The following is a 19,407-nucleotide window of genomic DNA, read 5'->3' on the forward strand; positions in this document are numbered from 1 at the left end:
GGGGGGGGGCGAGGGGGGAGCGGGGTGCTGCGGAGCGGCCCCGCCCGCCCTGTGACGCCGCGGGTGTGCCTCTGTGACGCGTCGCCGCCGCGCTCCAGAAAGATCCTGGCAACGCCATTTTGTAGCGGGCTGCGGGTCGAGGGTTGTAAGTTGCTGCGTAGAAGCCAACCGTAGCGGGAGAGAGCGGCGGCGCTCCCGAGGCGCGGAGGTGGGGGCGATGGGGCGGGCGCCGCCTGGTCGTCACGGCCCGGTGCCGGAGCCGGCGGGGGAGGGCGGGACGGAGGGCAGCGCGGGGCTGGGCCGAGCTGCCGCCAAGGGGAGGGCGGGGGGGGCGGGGCGCGGCGAGGCGGGACGGAGGGCAGGGCGCCGCCGCCGTGCGGCGGAGTGAGGCTGCCTGCTGCCGGGGGGGAGGGCGGCCGGTGGCGCCGGTCGTCCTCGCCGGGCCGGGCAGGTCGGGGGGTCAGGGCGCATCGGTGACCCAGCCATGTTCCCTGCCCGTGCTGTGTTCCGGGCGGAGAGAAAATTACTTTGGCCGCCTTAGAGGGGGAGGCCGGAGCCCCTTCGCGTGCCCCTCCCAGAGCGGGGACGCGGCGAGGCTGGGGCTGGGCCTGGGCCCGGCCCAGCGCCCCCGGGTCCTCGCCTCAGCGCGGTGGGTGCGGGTGGAGCCCCGCGCCCGCCGCCCCCCCCCCCCCCCCCCGACCCCCGGGAGTGGGGAGCCGGGCCCGGCAGCCCTGAGCACCCGCCGGCCGCCCGGTGGCAGCGGCCGTGCCAGGCCCGGGCGCGTCGGCCTGAGGCGCCGCTTGTGCGCTAGAGCCGAGCCGATTTGCGGTCGGAAATCGAAATACAAGACGTGTAGTGAGTTATTTATCCTTTCGAGCTGAGTAACTAGGAGATGCTAACCTAAGTTTTAGTGTCATTTTGACCTGGCATTAGGAGTCCTCAGGGAATCTATAGAAAAAAGCGTGGTAAAAGTTCATGACAAGTTTCTTGAAGTCTTTAGGCACGCTGGGCAGTATTCGCGTGCCCTCTTTAAGTACTCGGAAGCCTTTCTTTTTGCTAGCATAGGCGCCATCGGGTGCCGGAGCAGCTTTGCAGAAATAACATGCACAGTACACGTTTAGTGTCTGAACCACGATGCTTTTTTAAAATCTTTTGTAAGAAGTAGATTGTCGGTTTATGTTCCCCGATCAAAAATGGTTAATTGGAAAAATTTCTTGAACTAAAAAATAACCTGGAAGAAAGAGCAGAGAAAAAAAATTGAAAAAATTGGCTAGTTGAGAAAAAATATAGTCTTCATTATAGTGTTAATTTGATAATTGCTAGCTTTGAAAATGAATTGTTTGTATGTGGGATATAATTCAAAGAGCAAAATAATTTTTTTATAGATGCAGCATTCCAGGCGAACTAATTATCCTGACTGGGATAAAAAAGAAAGTCCGGATCGCAGAAGATGCGACAGTGCTAATAAGACAAAGAGGAGATCACTAAGTGGTGCACAGGAGAGCAAGCACTGCAGACATGATCCTCCTAAACTGCCTGACAGGTAAATAACTTTTTGACTTTTGATATCAGCAAGCATATGTTCTAAGATTTTATTATTCTTACCAGGTCATCTGGTAATGTATTCATTTTTGAGTTGGAGATATTTCAAGAGAGTTGTCTTACAGCTTAAAATGAAAAGCTGTCTTAATAGGGATACTAGAAGTATTTTAATTGAGTTTATTTGATCCTTTGTTTGTAGTACCGGTTCAGAAACCAAACCTGTAAATGAAAGAGACCATCATGAACGGCGCTATGTTGAAGAATACAGAAACGAGTACAATCAAGGATGTGATACTGGGCATTACAGTAGCAAATCATCAGGTTATAGTGGGACAAGTAGTTACAAAAGGAAATACAAGACACATCAAACTACCCGTTACCGTCGTCATTCACAGGTGGTGTGACCAATTTGAAGTTAGGGTTTTTTTATTTTAAGAAGATAGGTACTCATCTGGGCAGTAATAATTGAGTGTGGGGGTTCGGGGAATTCTGTCAATAATAGTTTATTCTTTTAGCTAATATCAGTAGATCACTTTTTGCTAGGATTTTATTTCCTTCAGTGAAAATGTATAGTTTGTAGCTATGCTTATGAGACCGCAGAACATAGTCTTGCTATTTGTTCATTGGATGCATCTGAGCAGATTAATGGATAATAACCATCAATTGGAGTACCTGAAATACAGGCATCGCTTTCATGCCTTCATAATTTTTATTATGACAAGCATTTATTTCAGCCCTACTCAAAAATCCAGGTACAAGCTTTTAGACTTGCTTTTGACTAAGTATCACTGAAATAGCAAGGAGATAATGTCAGACTTTTTACTTTTTTAAAAGTTTATTTGTTAAGATGTTTTAAGTATCGCTGAAAAATCTGTAGAATCAGATATGTATGATGTCTGCCCACTAGCAGGGCAGTTTTTCTGATCTTTGTTATATATTTAACTCTTCAAAAAGCTGAAGATAGGTTTTATAATTTAAGATCTTCAGCTGAGACAGCCTAAAGTAAATGTATATGCTATTTGAAAAAATTAATTAATATGAAATATTCGGATCAGTGATTTAATCTCAGTTAATTAAGATGTGTATTTTATTTTGGCCACAAGGCTATTTTTTTAGAGATATATATAACTATATCTATCTATATAAGATAATTATTAAATCCTTTTGTTTTAAAACAAAATTTGGGCACTGAAACCCTAACGTAAAATTCAGTGAACCAATCTTTTAAAAGAAAAACAATTGTGTTGTAATTTTTTGTTGCCTTGCCACTTTGAGTATCTCATCTGAAAATCTGTTCCTTGCCATGTTTTTCTCCTGTAACATAAACTATGTGCCCTGTGAATTTCCGGGGACTGAATTTGAAATTGCTCCTGCCAACCGTTTGTGGCCTGGCGCGTATCTGAATGCCTGAATATCTCCCTGCTGAATGAATTTCGTATTCTGACCTGAATTCACTCGGGTTTATTGATTGGCTGGACGATCTTGGTGCCGTTCCAGAAGAGTCATCGAAGGAAAAGATCCAGGAGTGTAGAGGATGATGAGGAGGGTCACCTGATCTGTCAGAGTGGAGACGTACTAAGTGCAAGATGTATAGAATATTTTTCAAAATATTATTAACTTTTCAGATAGAATAAGTTCTTTTAGCATAAGATGTGAGGGGGCTTTGGAAGTCTTTTCTTTCTGTCTTGACTTTTTTTGTTTGGGGGTGGGGATTGTTACTCTTCTTCTGTAGGGCTTTTATTCCTTTTTTCTTTTTCCCTTTTCCCCCCTGAAATAGTAAATGAAGTTAATGAACCTACTAGAATGAGATCCCTGTAAATGTGCTTTGATGAGAGTTGTCCAATAACATCTCTCAAAATAGATATTTACAATTTAAAGAAGCACAGTCTAGAATAATCTTCAGTAATAGTACTTAGTCTTTTTTTAGTTTTTTTTTCTTTTTTATTTTTGTTTGTTTGCTTGTTCTTTTTTAATAGCTGAGTAACTTCACTACTTCTGCACCTGAGAATTCTTTTCTTTATAGATGAGGTTGTTGCTACTTTGGGTGAAGGTGCTTTCGGAAAAGTAGTGGAATGCATCGATCACAAAGCGTAAGTCTTTTTAGAATCATAGAATGGTTTGGATTGGAAGGGACTTCAGAGGTCATCTAGTCCAACACCCCCTGCAGTGAGCAGGGACAACTTTTAAATTAAATAACATGTAATTTTTCTTACTGCTACTACCGCAGCATGGTACGCTCTGATTGGATCAGGTTTTATCTTGACTGGGTCATCTGCTGCTCTGTGCATTTGTTTAAGGCTGCCGCAGTTCCCAAATGTGAATTTGTTAGCGAAGCGGAGCTAAAACCAGCACCTGGTGGTGAGGGTTGTGTAGGACTGGTGGATGAGGCAACGGGTGCGTCTTCTGCAGACGTGCCCCAGCCTGGGAGAGGCGAAGGGGTGGTGGGGGGAGGTGGCCTAGGGTGAAGCTGCAACCCCCACCCCGGCAGTCTTTTGGGCCTGAACCACCCCAGCTCTATGTAACAAGCAACGGCTCTGCCGTCATGTAGCTTACCTCAAAGTAAGTATCCTCTGTGACGATGCAATGCAATTTGGGTTCTAGCAGCGAGTATATTATAAACCAAGGGTGTATTTTTGTGTTTGATTGCAGTTCTGCTGTGTGCAAAATGGTAAACAACTAAATTGTCTTCCTAGTCCCTGTGGAAGGCATTGGATGCCTCAGTTACATTTTTACTGCTTTAATGACTGAAGGGGGGGCTTGTCACTTTTTTCTGACAGTCGTGTTAGGCTGTGAGATGTGGAGATCGCTCCAATATTAGCCCAGGATACAGAAAGACAAAGGGGGAGGTAAATGGGGCTTTTACCTTGTATGTCAGTGTTCTTAAAGGTTATCGAGTATGTTTTTGCAATTTAAAGATCAAATTTCAGTTGTGTTTGTGCATAGCTGAACCTTGGTTACATAAGCCAAGTATGGGCTTAACAAAAGACCTCTTCTGATAAGGTTCCCATTGTTACAGGCAGCGTATATGGTGATAATTACTGACAAGTCTTAGCTAAAACTACTCATTGCTCTAATCACTGTTAAAAACCTGTGTTTTCAGGGAAGACAGACATGTAGCTGTGAAAATAGTAAAAAATGTTGATAGATACTCGGAAGCGGCTCATGCAGAAATACAAGTACTGGAACATTTAAATGCATTGGATCCCAGCAGTACATAGTAAGTCACAGAGCCGACTGTACTGTGGTTTGGCTTTAAGATTGCCGTGATGTCGCTTTCTGTAACATACAATCTCTCTATATATCTGAACGCTAGTGCAACTGCTGGTGCAATTCATGTATGTTCCTGCTTTTGCAGTCGCTGTGTCCAGATGTTAGAATGGTTTGAGTACCACGGACACGTCTGCATTGTTTTTGAGCTACTGGGGCTGAGCACCTATGACTTCATTAAAGAGAATGGCTTTCTGCCATTCAGGCTGGACCACATTAGACACATGGCGTATCAGATCTGCAAATCTGTGAACTGTGAGTGAGTTTCTTTTTTCACTTTGTTTTCTTTGTGGAATTTGCTAACTATATTTGTTATTTTGCAGTTTTGCACTTGAACAAGCTGACACACACGGATCTGAAACCAGAAAACATTTTATTTGTGACATCTGACTACGTGGAACAGTATAACCCCAAACTGGTAGGCTGCTGTCTTCTTCCCCGCCTGCCCCACAGCCATTGTCAGGGTTTATTTGGTCACTTGCATCCAATCACTGTTTCATTTCAGAAATGCGATGAACGCACTCTAAAAAATCCAGACATCAAAGTTGTGGACTTTGGGAGCACAACCTATGATGATGAGTATCATAGCACTTTGGTGTCTACAAGACATTACCGAGCTCCTGAAGTTATCCTAGGTCAGTAGAAGCGTGTCAGGCTCATCATTAGTCTCAAGATTTTTTTGTATGTGATGGAACAGATCTACACCAGTGTCGCCTATCTTGCTGTTTCCAGTCTGGTATAAACATGACCTTTCTGCATCTTTTCACAGCACTAGGATGGTCACAACCATGTGATGTTTGGAGCATCGGGTGTATTCTGATAGAATACTACCTTGGATTCACCATATTTCCAGTAGGTAACTGACCCTTGAAATGCTGCAGCCTGTATAATGCTCCCCAACTTGATGGAAATACACTACAGAGAGGTGGGGGCTCAGGGACAGTGAACACTGGCAGCAGCTTGAGTAAGGAGGGCCCTGTTAACATTTGTCATTTGCAAGCCATGCTCCTAACAGCAGGTGTAGGTTCATCCATCACCATCAGCAAATAGTAGGCACATACATGAGTGCTGTCATCTCAGCAGTGTTGCTGAGACTTGACATTTATGAATAACAACAAAAAAAGGCAGTGTCAAGGGAAAAAAACCACTCCAGTAGACTGTACCTTATTTCAGGAAACAAATGACTACAGCCTCTTTTTTCCCCCGAAATCTGAAATTGATTATTGGTTGCAGGGTACAGTCAAAGTAAGAGTTGTGTGTGGTTCTTGATAACTTCCTCTAACAATGAACATCTATCTTGATTTCCCTCCAGACCCATGACAGCAAAGAGCACCTGGCAATGATGGAGCGAATACTGGGGCCTTTGCCAAATCACATGATAAAGAAGACATGGTAATTATTGTTTTTCCATACCTGGGCTGCTATAATTTAAACATTGTCAGATTTGGTTTAATACCAAATTAAAAAAAAAAAATTAATCAAACTCAGCTTCATCCTTTTGCTCTCTTTAACTGGTCCCTCTTGTAGAAGATTCCCAGACCAATTCCCAAATTATGAACAAACACACTGATAAACTTCTAGTGAAAGCACAAAACAGAATCATTATGTAACAAACCATGGTCTCTGTTTGCTTAGGAAACGCAAATATTTCCATCATGACCGACTGGATTGGGATGAACACAGTTCTGCTGGTAGATACGTCCTGAGGCGCTGTAAGCCACTCAAGGTAAGCTAAGCAGGAAAATTATTTTGGGGAGAGGAGCTTTAAGTGCAATTCAGAGATTATAGAAACATGTTTTGTTGTTTTCTTCATGAAGGAATTAATGACCTGCCATGATTCAGACCACAAGAACCTCTTTGACCTCATTCAAAAGATGTTGGAGTATGACCCAGCCAAGCGCATTACTCTTGAAGAAGCACTAAGACATCCTTTCTTCTTCCCTCTGAAGCAGAAGAGGACACTGTCCCCAGTAGCTGAGCAGGCTGATGCAGGTGTCAGTCCAAGCAAATACAAGAAACGTTAAATATTTATTGTGTACAGTTATTTTGTACATGCTCTATTTTGTATTATGACTTTTTGGATACTGAAGTTTAATCCAGCTGCTGGCATAAAACTTATTTAAGAAAAAGATACTGATGAACCTGATTCTGTTTCCTCAGTAAATGAAAGTCTCAGGACAGTTAGACTTTTGACACATGGAAAAGAGCACCTGCTCATCTACTAAATAGGCCTCCCAATAGCAACAAAGTAGAATTTTAATTACATTTTAGTAAATTGTCATTGGAACAGCAAAGACCCAGGACTGATTTCCATCCTTTAGAGTGACTGCTGCTTCCTTTCTAGGTAAGAGAACAGAGCGCCCTCATTAGCTGTAAGGATGGCCTTTGTTTTTTAAAAAAAGTTAGAAAGTAAGGAAGGTCACTGTAGTATTGACCAGATAGCCTTGTATTCACCTATTATGTTCTTTAACTTGGTAGGTGTACTCTAGTTGTCAGTATTCAGTTAATGCTCATTAGTAGCTTCCAACAGTACAGATGTCACTCTTCTACAAAATCTTCCTTAAATTATTGAGCTGTCCTGAGACTTGCCATTAAGAATTCAAAGTCTCAGGGAGCAGATAAACTGCTTGGTTTAGCATGTCAACTGCCAGCATAAAATAATCTCTCAGCTTTAGGGGGAGGGGGTAGAGTTTTGTCCGCCTTACCTTCCGGTAGCTGTGCACTGACAGAGCAGCACAAGGAAGCTGCCCCCATGGCTGCTACAGCAGCACAGGCCACAGCTCTAGAAGCTGGTGGGCAGCTGTAGATGTAACATCCTCTCCCATGAGAGAGGCACCCTCCTCCAGAAGTGATGCCTGGCTGCAAGGCAGCCCTTGGGCTGTGCCGCCCCTTGGGGACACGGCCCACCAGCCCTGACAGCCAGTGGGTTCCGCTCCTTGCCCCCACTGCACTTACTGTCGGCCAGACCAGCTTCTCTCCAGGGGGGCGCTGAGCTCCCAGGAGTGGGGCGGCCACCTGGATTGCTTTATGCTGGAAGTGAAGAGATGACAGTCCTTGGAGAGATGGACACCCACCTATGACTGGGGTTATTTGGAACACGTGGTACGGATTGAAGTGTCACACTGAGTTACCACACAAGCCACGGCCTCTTCACTTCAGAGGCTTTTTACAGTTTAATTTGCAAACAGAACTGCCATAAATGTCATTCACCATATCGTGTCTACTCAAATATAGATAGAAAACCCCCAGGGGGCAAAATGGATTTAATTGTGGAAGGCCTTAAATTACATTATTACAGTAGAAAATACAGGAGGTAGAATATAACTCAAAGGACAAATGCAGGTTAGAGTCAAATCTAGAATAGCTCCTGTAAGCTACTTAAAACATGGTTTTAAAAACTAAACCCAGTATTTCAATAACTATAGAAAACAGTTAAAATAAATTGCCATGAGAGCCCTTATATCATGCTTGATACAGGGAGGTAGGATGTAAGAATCAGAAGGACACACGAGACATGACACTTATCTACAGCTCCTGTTTGCTTTACTGAGGACAGAGTTTCACAGGTCAGTCACCCTCTTCAGCTTCAGACTCCGACTCTGGAACAGAGAGACCTCGTCAACCGGCTGCCAGCAGCTCACACCCTCCCAGCCCGAGTTCAGCCACTGCCCTGCGTCCCACTTAAGAGCAGCTATTGGAGCCACGTGTATTTCACTGGCAAGCTTTTCTAGCCAGTACCAGGGGGACACAGCTAGTCTCAGAGGGACAAGTAACACCCCCCAGCCCCAAAACAAAGCATATTGCTCTGAAGTTCCCAAAATGAACATGTTCAACTTGTGAGCTGAGCTGCTGGTTACCTTCCTCAGCATTCTTGAGCCATTCAACAAACTTTTTCATCTGCTCCAGAAAAACACTCTTTCCTTTTGCAAGGTGCGCATCTTTATACCACTTCAGGATGGGTTCTTCGCTCAGAACTTCAGCTGTAAGATGTGCAAGAGCAGCATTAACACAGCAAGCCACTGAAAAGCAGCCACTGAGAACCCCTGACTGGCAGCCTTTGCTTCCTCCCCTAGGAGTACCATAATACCTACTCCTTCCTAGGGTATGGCTGGACATCACCTGCACCAGGAGTGCCTCCTGTTTTAGAATTCTGAGAACCATGTGTTTCAGTTTGGCTGCCAGGAGGGTTTCCTGAGCCCTGCAACCAGGAGCTGCACTTTCGCCCCCACTAAGACTTGTCTTGAGTATTTCATAGCTATCTGAGATGGCACGCTGTAAGGAAAGCTTCAGTCAGCTGTTAAGAAAAATGCAAAGTCTTTAAAGCCTGATACACCACAGGAAGCGTTTAACTATTTTAAGTTTTACAAGTACAATATAATCTTCAGTTTTAAAAGTTTCCATATGTTCCTGTGGTGTTTCCACATGCGCACAGCATGGTTTTCAGTTAACACCTTTTAACAGCAAGCCTACAGCACCCCAGAACACCTTGGTGGTCTCAATCTCCAGCTGTTCAGACTCAGAGTTCAGACAGAAAACTAAGAACACGCCATCATTTATCTTTCCCTAACTTAAAAGGGACAAAGAGCCTTAAAATCTAAATTTAGCTTTAATCTACCACAACTTTTAAACTCTAGTAGACAAGCAGCATCCTTGTCCGGAGGAGTACTGCCCCATATGCCAACGACAGCAGCATCCACTTTGCATTTTACTGCTCTATCTTTGCAAACAGAAGGTAGAAAATTCTTCAGCTCATGAAGTATAATGTCTCAGCACTGATCTTCCCTAAACGGCTTATCAGGACTGAAGCATTCTGCAAACACTGGCTTCAAAAAAGCCAACTAACCAAAAACCAACCCCCCAGAACTACAGCCCCACAGGAGTTACCTTTGTAGAAGAGCACCACTATTTTCTGGAAGGCCTTCATGAAGTGAATGTTGTCATAACAATACTCCTGAATCTTCAACAGAAGAGTCAGCTCTGACTGACCTTGGGTAGTAAAGGCAGCAAGTAGAGGGCTGTATTGCTGTAACAGGAATGACAAATTGTAACAAGTGGAATGCTTCACATTTATCTCATGACCAGACTGTTTTTGTGCAGTTTCCATCAGCCACTGCTTAGAAATGTGCAACCCCCGCCCCACCCCAGAGTGCTGCTGCAGAAGTCATACTGCTTTTGCCTCAGTAACTTGGGACTGTGATACCACAGCTACCAGGGGAAGAATTCCCCGTCTAATGCTGTCTCTGCATTAGAGGGGTTGTAGGTTTTACCTCATTTCGAAGGGAGCTGGAGACAGAGGGAAGCCCAAGCCCTACCCAACGGGTGCAAAAGGCCATACTTCAGTCACAATACCTTCAAGTGCTTAATGGCTTGCTCTGCTACCAGCTCCTCTTTTTTATTCCATTCCACCGTGCTCATTACACTTGACCAGATTATGGCTACCACAGTCTGTTCCGAGATGTTGTTTTTCTTCATCTCCTCCTTCACATACAAGATTATCTGCCAGTTAGAATAAAAGAGTCAGCACACAGGCCACATGACACTAAGGGCAACCTAGAAGCTTTTAGAACCACAAACAACCCCCTTGATCATACAGGATTCAGGACATTAAGGAAAGGCTACAAAGCTAATACCAAAACACTCTGGTCCCAATTTTAATTCTTAGTAAGAGCTAGGTGCTTAAACTCAGTATTTAATTAGGCATATATCTTCAGATTAGTATTATTAGATGCTATTGTATTTCAGATTTGAGCTAAGTTCCTACAGAAAAAAAAATTTAAAAAGCACCTACACCTTGCCTGCAGACAAATACTCACATCCTTGAACGGATCTCCCCGTGACATCTGCTCCTGAAGTTCCTTCTGCAGCTCCTTCCGAGCTCCTATGGTTTGCTGGTTCCGAACATACTCGGAAAGTTCTTTTAGTCCTGCTTCAGTGAAGTACTTGGAAAAGTGTTCAACACTTTGTTTGTTGGCTGGGAAGAGTTCCTGAAAACAAAGTTTACAACAGCTTTCACAAAAGAAACGCATGTTGAATACTTTGCTAGTAAATGCTATTTCCTAAACTGGCTGAAGTAGTAAATCAATAATTTCAGTGGTACTCACCATCAGCCTGTTATCCATGTTTACTTTACGAAGACTGACAGCCACTGCATTAATATCCTTCTCATTGATCCATGATTTGAACAGCTTGACTGCAAAAGCTGCAGAAACACCTGTGCAACAGGAAGAGTAATATTATTACTGAAATTCAAAACAAAGGGAATCCTGAGGCCTGAGAGAACAGGGCACCTTGTTTGTAAGACCCCTGCTCAAAGCAGCAGCAGCTGTGCTCAGAGGCAGCCCTAGCAGAGTCTGCAGTACCTCTGCCTGAGGATACAGCAACCTCCGGCATGCTGGACTTTTCTCACCACTCAGCATCATGAAGGCTTCCCTGTACTAAATTCAATCCTCCCTGCTGCAATGTAGGAAGCAGCCTAAAGGCACGACACACCTTGTGCATCCCAAAAGGTCCCTCTCCAAAATACAGTACTGCCTTGCTGGGCAAGGCTAGTGACAGCAGCCCCCAGTGTCTTGCAACGGGGCCATACACACAAGCTTTCTGAAGAGACTAGCTTTCTAAAGTCTTAGCAAGATCTTCCTGGTTGCGAGGCAGCATGTTTACCTTTGCTAATCCTATAGTACATCTGTCACCAGATGAAACTAGGGAGCTCCAAGGGTGTACTCTCACCACAATTTCCACCCTCTTGTCATGGTTCTGTCCCCCACCATCCCTCCCTAAAAGAGGAGTTGGGCAACACTTACCTTCTTTAACCAAGTTCTCATTGTAAAGACTGTTGAGAATCGATGCATTAAGCGTCCCGTTGGCCAGCAGAATACCCGTCAACATGGCCAGTTTATTCCTCTCAGACTCCGAGAACCCTTTCAGGAACAGCAACAACTGCAGGAGGAAGTAAAAGCAGTTGCCATAAAACTACCATCTCTCACTAAAGTTTGGCTACTGCCTCCATGTTAGGCACTTTTGTTTCAATCAAGCTATTCAACTAGCAGAAGCACTAGTTCACTGGTAGTCTTCTCCCCATGTCATACAAACTATCTGTTCTTCTATTAATAACTTACATGTTTTATTTTAATAATCCTTTTTAAGATAGAACTCTTCCGTGTAGAGCGATTAACTAGAATAATTTAAATATTATATAGAATAAAATTATATAGTTATATAATATACACAGTACATTATAAAACTTATTGTTTTAATATTACATATTGTTTTAGATACATATTTTAAAGACATAGAAAGAACATATATTTTATATATAAAATATATCATATATACTTAAAACCAATATAGAGTTTATATATATTAATATACATAAAAATATAAAGTTTAGATATTACAAAGAATAAACATTTGTCTGCTGCTAAGAATCTACTCCATACCTTTTTGACTTCATCTTCAAAGCCTTTTTCCAGGTACTTGTAGCGCCTGATTAGCTTGTTAAAAACCTAAAAAGATAAAGTGTATTATTTTTTGCTCTGAACAATCATTTAAGTAGAATTTAAAAAAAATCAAGTTCAATTAGGTAGGTCTCTACTCTTTAGAGCACCTTTACCTTAGGACAGCACTACTCTACCTCTTCTAGTAAGCATCTTACAGCCATGCATGATTTTTACCTAAACTTTCAACTACACAACCATTTCATTTTTGACCACTAAACAGTAAGTTAAATCGTACTTCTTTCAGAACTAACCTGAGCAAATGCTTGCATGGTTTCTAGGTCCTCCTGTGCTGCAAATACACAGACGTTTGTGCGTGTCATGTCATCTGCCAGGGTACCACCTGGGGCTAAAGAAGGGTTTCAGCATTAGTGGTGTTACTCCCCTGTGAGAGTACCGAGTAGTCTCCACAGTAAGAATTCCAATACCCATAACATTCAATGCTTTGACCTTTCACGATGAACCAAACGACTGGATCACTGAAGACACCCCTACATTTCCATCTGCTCCACTGCTGTAGGGCAACTTTAAAATCAGTAGCTTAGATATGAACATTTAAATATTCTGACCCCCTACTGCTTACCTGGATTGGCAACACACCCTGTTTACACATGGCTAAGTTAACATGACCATATGAGCTCCTCCTCCCTTAAAGGAAGCCACTAAAGATGCTTAATCCTATCAAGGGTCTTTTTCATGTCTGCTGCAACAGTGCTGCTTTGTAAGTAAACACTTCTTAACAGAGCAAGTCACAACTAGAGACGAAACATGTGGAGATGCATGTTCAAGATTCAGTGCCCCAGAGATCAGCCTGAATCTTCAGTCTTGAAAGGCACTTCAGCTTTTTAGCTGCTAATTAGGAGATGCTTCTTCATAGGTCCTCTTCAGTTTAATACAGGAATTTGACTGGTAGCCAGGCTGCTTCACTAACTAGGGTGAATTCGAGTCACCAGCTCCAGTGCCAGAATACCTCATCACCAATTTCTATTCCGTCCTACATATAAGGGAGATCCTTTTCTTATGTATTAGTCAGAAACATGACTTAAACGAGATAAGCGTTAGTGGTAAGAATATTAAAAGGTGGTAAGGTAACAGGATGCTAGTATTTATTTTGGCCTGACTAAAGATCAAAGCTAGTCTACTTAGCTACTTATTACAGAGAGAGTGTAGAGGAAAGGACCCCTATATCGCCATCAATGCAGCAATGCATTTTCCCCCTTCCCCCTCAGCTTCATTCCTAGAAGGAACACTTCCTAACACCGTGTGCACTGGTTAAGACTCTTGAATGTAAGCCTATAGAATGCAACAATTTGTACATTCACAATTTCAAGCAGCAATGCTCCATGTGGCAGACACGTTTACTTACTCATGCTATCAGCTCTTGTAACATCAGCAAAAGAGCCTTTTGCCAAAAGAAACATCACAATAACGTCAGTCTACCTAACACTGTTCCAAAACACAGCTTTGAGATAAGCAAGCACACTTAATAAGGCTAAGCCACTTTGAAAGCCTTGCTTTTCAGCGTTTGTTTGAGCAAGTCATCTGACATTTCTACAGTGCAAGTGTGAAGACCACCTGAACATTTAACAAATGCATCCTCCCAAGCCAGCCACCCCCACTGCTGAACTGCCATCCACAGCCTGACTGCGGCCCAGAACCAGGTATTGCCTCTCCTCCCCCTATGCATTTAGGTAATTTGAATTCTTTCTGTTACATTACAGAAAGTCTTCTGCAACTGCCAAATTGCTCCCCCCCAGCTATTGCCTAACAAATGCTAAAACCTGAGACAGACCTTTTCCAGCCTGGGCAGACAACACAAAGGGCTGTCTTCACAGTCTCTATTTTAAATGGGTCCGTGCCACCTGAACCCCTTCTCACAAACAGTATTTGGTCAAGTGGGAAATGTAAAGTCTAGATTTAGAAGTAACTTCTTTTTTTTCATCCTTTTCAACCTCATTTAGCTTCATCTACTCCTTACCTGGTCAGCGAGCATCTGTTCTGCTCCTTGCTCTTTACACACAGCATGCACACGCGTTTAAAAGATCTTTCATCATTGCATTTCACTTCCTCAGTTCCCTGTGTTTTCTGCTGACTTGACCACCTTCTCTTATTTCTCACTCCCTGACACCTGCTAGAGCCCACAACCAAACAATTTGTGATAGCATTTCCAAGACTAGGCACATCAGAATCTTCTGTAAGCAATATTACTTTCCAAAATAGCAGGGCGGGGTGCACAAAGCTCAGGGTCACATCAGAATCTTTTAGGGCAACTCTGGTAGCTTTGTGACCACAGACCACACACCTGAAACAAGCCTTCATCCATTTCACAACAGCAGAAGGGAACCTGACTACAGAGTCAAGATCCACTCCTGGTTTATGAAGAAAAAAATTAATCCAATATACTTTTCTTTAAGCCAAGTTTGTACAGTCTATGCTTTGAAGAATGCAAACTGACTCAAGCAAAAGTGTGGAAGGGTATAGAGTGTTTCTACAGTCACCTGATTGCTCAGTTAGTCACTAAGATCGTTTACCACTGATAACTTAAACCGTGCTCTACACAATCAATGGGCTCTGTAGCAGTTTTTACACTGAAAGAAAATTGAGCTTTTGTAGAGTGAAGTGAACAAAGGCTGACAGCAACCCAATCAAAGGGACTTACCCAGCATGCCACCAGCCACCAGGATGTCAAAAAGTGTTTCTGCATAGCGGCGATAATCAAGTTTTGCACCAGAAGCATCAAGAAACTTTGCTACTGCCTCCAAGTCAGTGCCAGTTTCGGTTAAACCTTGAATAATACAGTCCTGGAACTGAGTAGGGTCAAACCTCTCTTTTTCATCTGTAAAGACAAAGTGTTGAAATGAAGTTGTCACACCCAGCTGTTTGGTTTTTACAGTTTGTCACGTGAGTCTTATTAAAACAAACAAAACAAAAGAAAACTTGCACTGGCAAGCCTGAAGTTAAACAGAACTGAGATCATTCTAGTCTTCTAAGACAACTGGTATTAACTAGCACGACTAATGACTTAACAGTGTAGCCCAAAATGAATTTCAATGGCCAATATAGCAGTAAGGAGTTTTACTGCTTTCACTCCCTTATTCAGCCAAGGCTGGGGGAAAGGCTATCAAAAGCTAAAACATTCCTTAGTTACCTCTTATTGAATTCTTGCCAAACTTTCACTGACAATAGTTGGTTGTGGTGATCATTAGTTGGCTCTAATGAAGCTTATCCGACTTCTCAGTTTGATTCTTATATGCCTGTTCACATGTTAGATCACTCTCTCCAAAGAGAGAGGCTTAGCTACATGCTGGAAGGCAATTCTTAACATGTGCCCCTAAAATTTTGCACATTTGACTCCGTTACTCATGTTCTGTTTCAGCCCTCTGGGACTCTTGACGTTTTGGATGAAATGTTGACTGAAAAGCTGCATACCGTTATCACGTTAGAGCCAACTGAGTGTACTTGCTTTTTGGCTGTGAAGACCATCCCCTCCTCTTAACATGGAGTTAAACAACTCTGAAGCAATTGCTTTTCCTCAAAATGTAGAAATCAGAGCTATCTTCTTAAATAAAGATGATCTAATTAGCATCCTTTGTTGTTGTTAGAGCAGAACACATGCTTCTTCACATTTGAGATACATCAGTTGATCATAGGCTTGTTTTCACTATGGGTAGGGAGCAGTTAATATGAAACAAATCCACCCATGTAACTAACAGAAAGCCGTAAATGGAAGAGGTCTTCAGCTTCACCATCTCAGTTTGTCCTTAGGTTATGCAAACCATGAGAGGAAAAACCTTCTAAAGAAGCAGAACTCAGCTGCAAATCTTAGTCTGAGTGCTGTAACGGCTTAGCCAGTTTTGTTGGCAACCTTTCTGTAAAGGGCATAATAGTGTCCTTACATTCAATAAAAGTACTGAATGTATTGAACTGTTACACATTGGTAACGGGTGGAAATCTGGAAATACTGGATCCATTATTTTTCAGGACAGATCCATGAAGCTCATTATTACCAGAGTTGCTTGGAAGCCAAACTATGGTTAAATGGTTAAAGAGGCTAAACCCCAGAATGCTAGCATTTCATCTGTCAGACAGACTAAATCCAGCTCTCTCAGTTCAATGGTTTCTCAAGGTACTTTAAAATAGGTTCTGTAAGTGAACATGTACTTCTGTACAACGTAGTCACTATTTCAGTGTGTACAGCATCCTTAGTGTCCTCAGTTTGAGCTGGAACACTGCTAATATATTAATAAGAGTATTAAACAGAAACTCAAAGAGCTGTCCCCTACTTCCTCTTTAAGAAAACACCACTAAAATACTAAATTACTCATCACACCTCAGTCATCAACTCTGTGCACATCCCACACTTTTGGGGGTTTTTGTGTTTGTTTGGGGTGGTGGTGTAGGTTTTGATTTTTTTGTTGTTTGCTTTTAAATTTAAATCAGGTATTCTTATAGCATTAAGGGGACAATGCAACTTTTATCCAGCGGCTAACACTGAAATTCCTACTAGGCTAGATGCTCCTTAGATGTACATATTAAGCTGCAACAAGCCTGTGCTGGAGTTCCCCTGTAAGTCAGGGGTACGAGATACTTCTGCTTTCAGGCTAAATGCACTCAGTACAGTTCTAGAATGACCATCTCTTAAGCCAGGGTTATTGTTGTAACTTCAGCTACAGTTCTTACTGCCAAATATGCTTGATTAGTGCAGAGAACATTCCAGCACCCAGGGTTTGCCTTAAGACTTTGTATTTAGCGTGGTCTCATTTCAAAGACTGATGAGAAGCGCATAAAGGCATTATTTCATTGACAGAAACTGACTTTACTGCGGGCCCTCTACAAAAGGCCACACACAGAACACTGACAGCAGGCACTGGCAGGATGCACGCTGTAGATAGCTTACCTCTTTTTCTAGTTTTAAAACGCTGGCCTGATAGCGTCGGCTTCTGCGGCTTTTGATTATTCATAAAAGACACCCTGCAAGGAAGCAGAAACCGCCTCAGGAGGCTGCCAGGGGAGCCCGCCGGCCCCCAGGTCCTCGGCGGCCGCCCTGCGCGCCCCGCTGCCGGAGGGCGCCCCGCCACCTCCCGGCCCGCCCTGCGCTGAGCTGACCTGAGCTGCGGCGGCGCCGCCACCTGACCTTCCCTTCCCGGCCTCCATTTTCCCCGCGGCACAGGCCGCTGGCGGGGAGGCGCCAGCCGGCCCCCACCCCGGCTACCCGGCACGCACCGGGCCGCCCCAGGCGGGGGCGGCGGCGGGGCGTTGGCGGGACCTGCGCGAAGCCGGGGCCTGCGCCATGCCCGCTGCGGCGGCGCCCCTCACCCGCGGAGCCGGCGGCTTTGTTACCGCCGCGCCCCAGTGCCCGTGCGGGGGAAGATGGCGAGCGAACCTCCCTTCCCCTCCCTCCCCGCCGCCTCCACCCGAGCGCGGCGCGGCCCTGAGGCCTGGCCTCGCGGCAGCCGGCCCCACCCGGTGGTAGCCGCCCCCCGCCAGGGCACATCTCCTCACCGACTTTAAGGCAGAGAGAAAACGCCCGAGCGGCCCGGAGCGGAGACGGGCGCGAGCAGGAGCGGCGAGCGGTAGCTGTACTGAGAGCTCTCTGAGCGGAACCAACGCGAGAGGAAGAAGGGCGGGCTGCACTCACGCCCCGCCCGGGACGGACCATCCCGCTCTGCCAGAGAAGACGGGGGGACGAGGGCCAGGGCAGCGGGCCGGGCTCTTCCGGCCACCGGCCCTCGCCTCCCCCGACCCCCCGCCGGGGGCGACCCCGCCTCGCCCCCGCCAGCAGTGGTGCCCGCCGGATCCTCCTCCCCAGCAGTGAGCGCGTCCGCCCCCCCCGTGATTTACCGTCACATGCAAGCGCCCGCCCGCAGCTCCCCCCCCACCCCGCGCCCGTGGTCCCTGTCGCGGGGCTACGCCGGGCGCGGCGCTGCCTGACCCGTGGGGGCCGGGGCAGCCTTGCGGTGGTGCCCGGGGCCGCGCCCCAGGGGCGGCCGCCCGCAGGCCTGGTTGGCGGTCAGAGGGGAGCGGCCCACGGAGCAGAGCCAGGCAGCAAGTGCCGGCGGCGGGGCAGGGTCCTGCTTCGCCTCGGTGTGCGAGGGGGAGCAGTGGGTGGGCTGCTCACAGCGGAGGAAGGTCTGCAGGGGGCAGGGACCGCTCCCCTTCGGAAAGGCATTCTCAGGCTCTGAATATAATCGCTCACTGTGTTCAGCCAGATCCCCACGCAGTTCCCTCCCCGGGATCGGGCCCAGGCCTTCCTGGGAAGCCTCCCAACAGCAGATAAGTACAAACAAGAGAACAGAAGAGAGGCTGCTCTGGGAGAGGAAGGAATGTCCGCAAAACTGACATAAAACGGACAGCTAGACAACCATCACTTGGGCAGCAGCTTGCCCAGCAGAGAGGGGAGCAGCTGGCAGCTCTCTGAGCAATGCACGCTCCCTGTATCTGCCATCAGAGATGAAGCAGCTTGATAATAAGTAGTCAAAGAGCTGTTTATTTGCCTGCAAAATGTGCAGAGGCTGATGCTTGCCAGCATTATGACAGCTGTGTGTCATAAATGTAACTGCAGTTAACATGCGGTCCATTTCCCAAGCTGCTCAAAAAATTATGTAACTTGCAATTTATGTAAACTGGGCCCCATCAACATCAAAGGGAGTTTTGCTATTGATTTAAATATTTTAAGATTTCACTCCTAATCTTAGAATTATTTGTTCAGGAGAAACATGCCCTTTGAAGGGGAAATACCAATCAGTATATTCTATTCTTTCCCATTCATCGGATTGTTTACCAAGAGCTGTAAAGCTTCCTGCCAGGGTAAATTGACTGTGTCTTGGAGGGGCTGATGTCTTAATTGATTCAGCTTAGAAAAATCAGGATCATAAAACAGCTTTAGACAGATCTTATGTCAAGCCATTTTTCTTGTTCATTTAAATATAGAGTAACTGGCAGAAAATCTGCTAGCCCAGACCCAATTCTCACTTTCAAATGTATCAGACATTCCAGTTTCAGATTTGACAAGCTGTTTCATAAAATTCATTTGATGTCTGTATCAGAGGAATGAGAAACATTGATTATTACTGTGTTAAATTTATGCCCAGAATGTCTGTCCTTT

At 44.9% G+C, this 19,407-nt stretch overlaps 2 protein-coding genes across 9 annotated transcripts; one reads left to right on the forward strand and one right to left on the reverse strand.

Moving 5' to 3' along the window:
* Positions 1-15: 15 nt before the first annotated feature.
* On the forward strand, positions 16-6,942 carry CLK1 (CDC like kinase 1). 8 transcript variants are annotated; one of them, XM_075093840.1, is made up of 13 exons: positions 16-145; positions 1,386-1,543; positions 1,742-1,937; positions 3,040-3,130; positions 3,566-3,632; positions 4,643-4,759; positions 4,898-5,064; positions 5,133-5,227; positions 5,315-5,444; positions 5,579-5,661; positions 6,122-6,201; positions 6,445-6,535; positions 6,627-6,942. In XM_075093840.1, exons 2-13 carry the CDS (start codon positions 1,386-1,388, stop codon positions 6,831-6,833), a joined length of 1,482 nt encoding a protein of 493 aa, XP_074949941.1. In that variant the 5' UTR covers positions 16-145; the 3' UTR covers positions 6,834-6,942. The 8 variants fall into 8 exon arrangements, 7 of the variants coding, with proteins under 7 accessions (XP_074949941.1, XP_074949938.1, XP_074949939.1 ...); XM_075093838.1 differs by having other exon boundaries at positions 59-208; XM_075093839.1 differs by lacking the exon at positions 16-145 and adding an exon at positions 351-855.
* A 994-nt stretch (positions 6,943-7,936) lies between these two features.
* Positions 7,937-18,034, reverse strand: BZW1 (basic leucine zipper and W2 domains 1). The gene is made up of 12 exons (XM_075093847.1): positions 17,805-18,034; positions 17,200-17,273; positions 14,962-15,138; positions 12,557-12,651; positions 12,246-12,311; positions 11,610-11,745; positions 10,911-11,020; positions 10,623-10,793; positions 10,159-10,305; positions 9,694-9,832; positions 8,667-8,789; positions 7,937-8,408 (listed from the first exon to the last, which is right to left on the reverse strand). The coding sequence occupies exons 2-12, from the start codon at positions 17,261-17,263 to the stop codon at positions 8,377-8,379; spliced, it is 1,260 nt and encodes a 419-aa protein (XP_074949948.1). The 5' UTR covers positions 17,264-17,273; positions 17,805-18,034; the 3' UTR covers positions 7,937-8,376.
* Between the last annotated feature and the right edge of the window lie 1,373 nt (positions 18,035-19,407).

The sequence above is a fragment of the Phalacrocorax aristotelis genome, chromosome 5, assembly GCF_949628215.1.
Source record: "Phalacrocorax aristotelis chromosome 5, bGulAri2.1, whole genome shotgun sequence".
Lineage (NCBI taxonomy): Eukaryota > Metazoa > Chordata > Aves > Suliformes > Phalacrocoracidae > Phalacrocorax > Phalacrocorax aristotelis.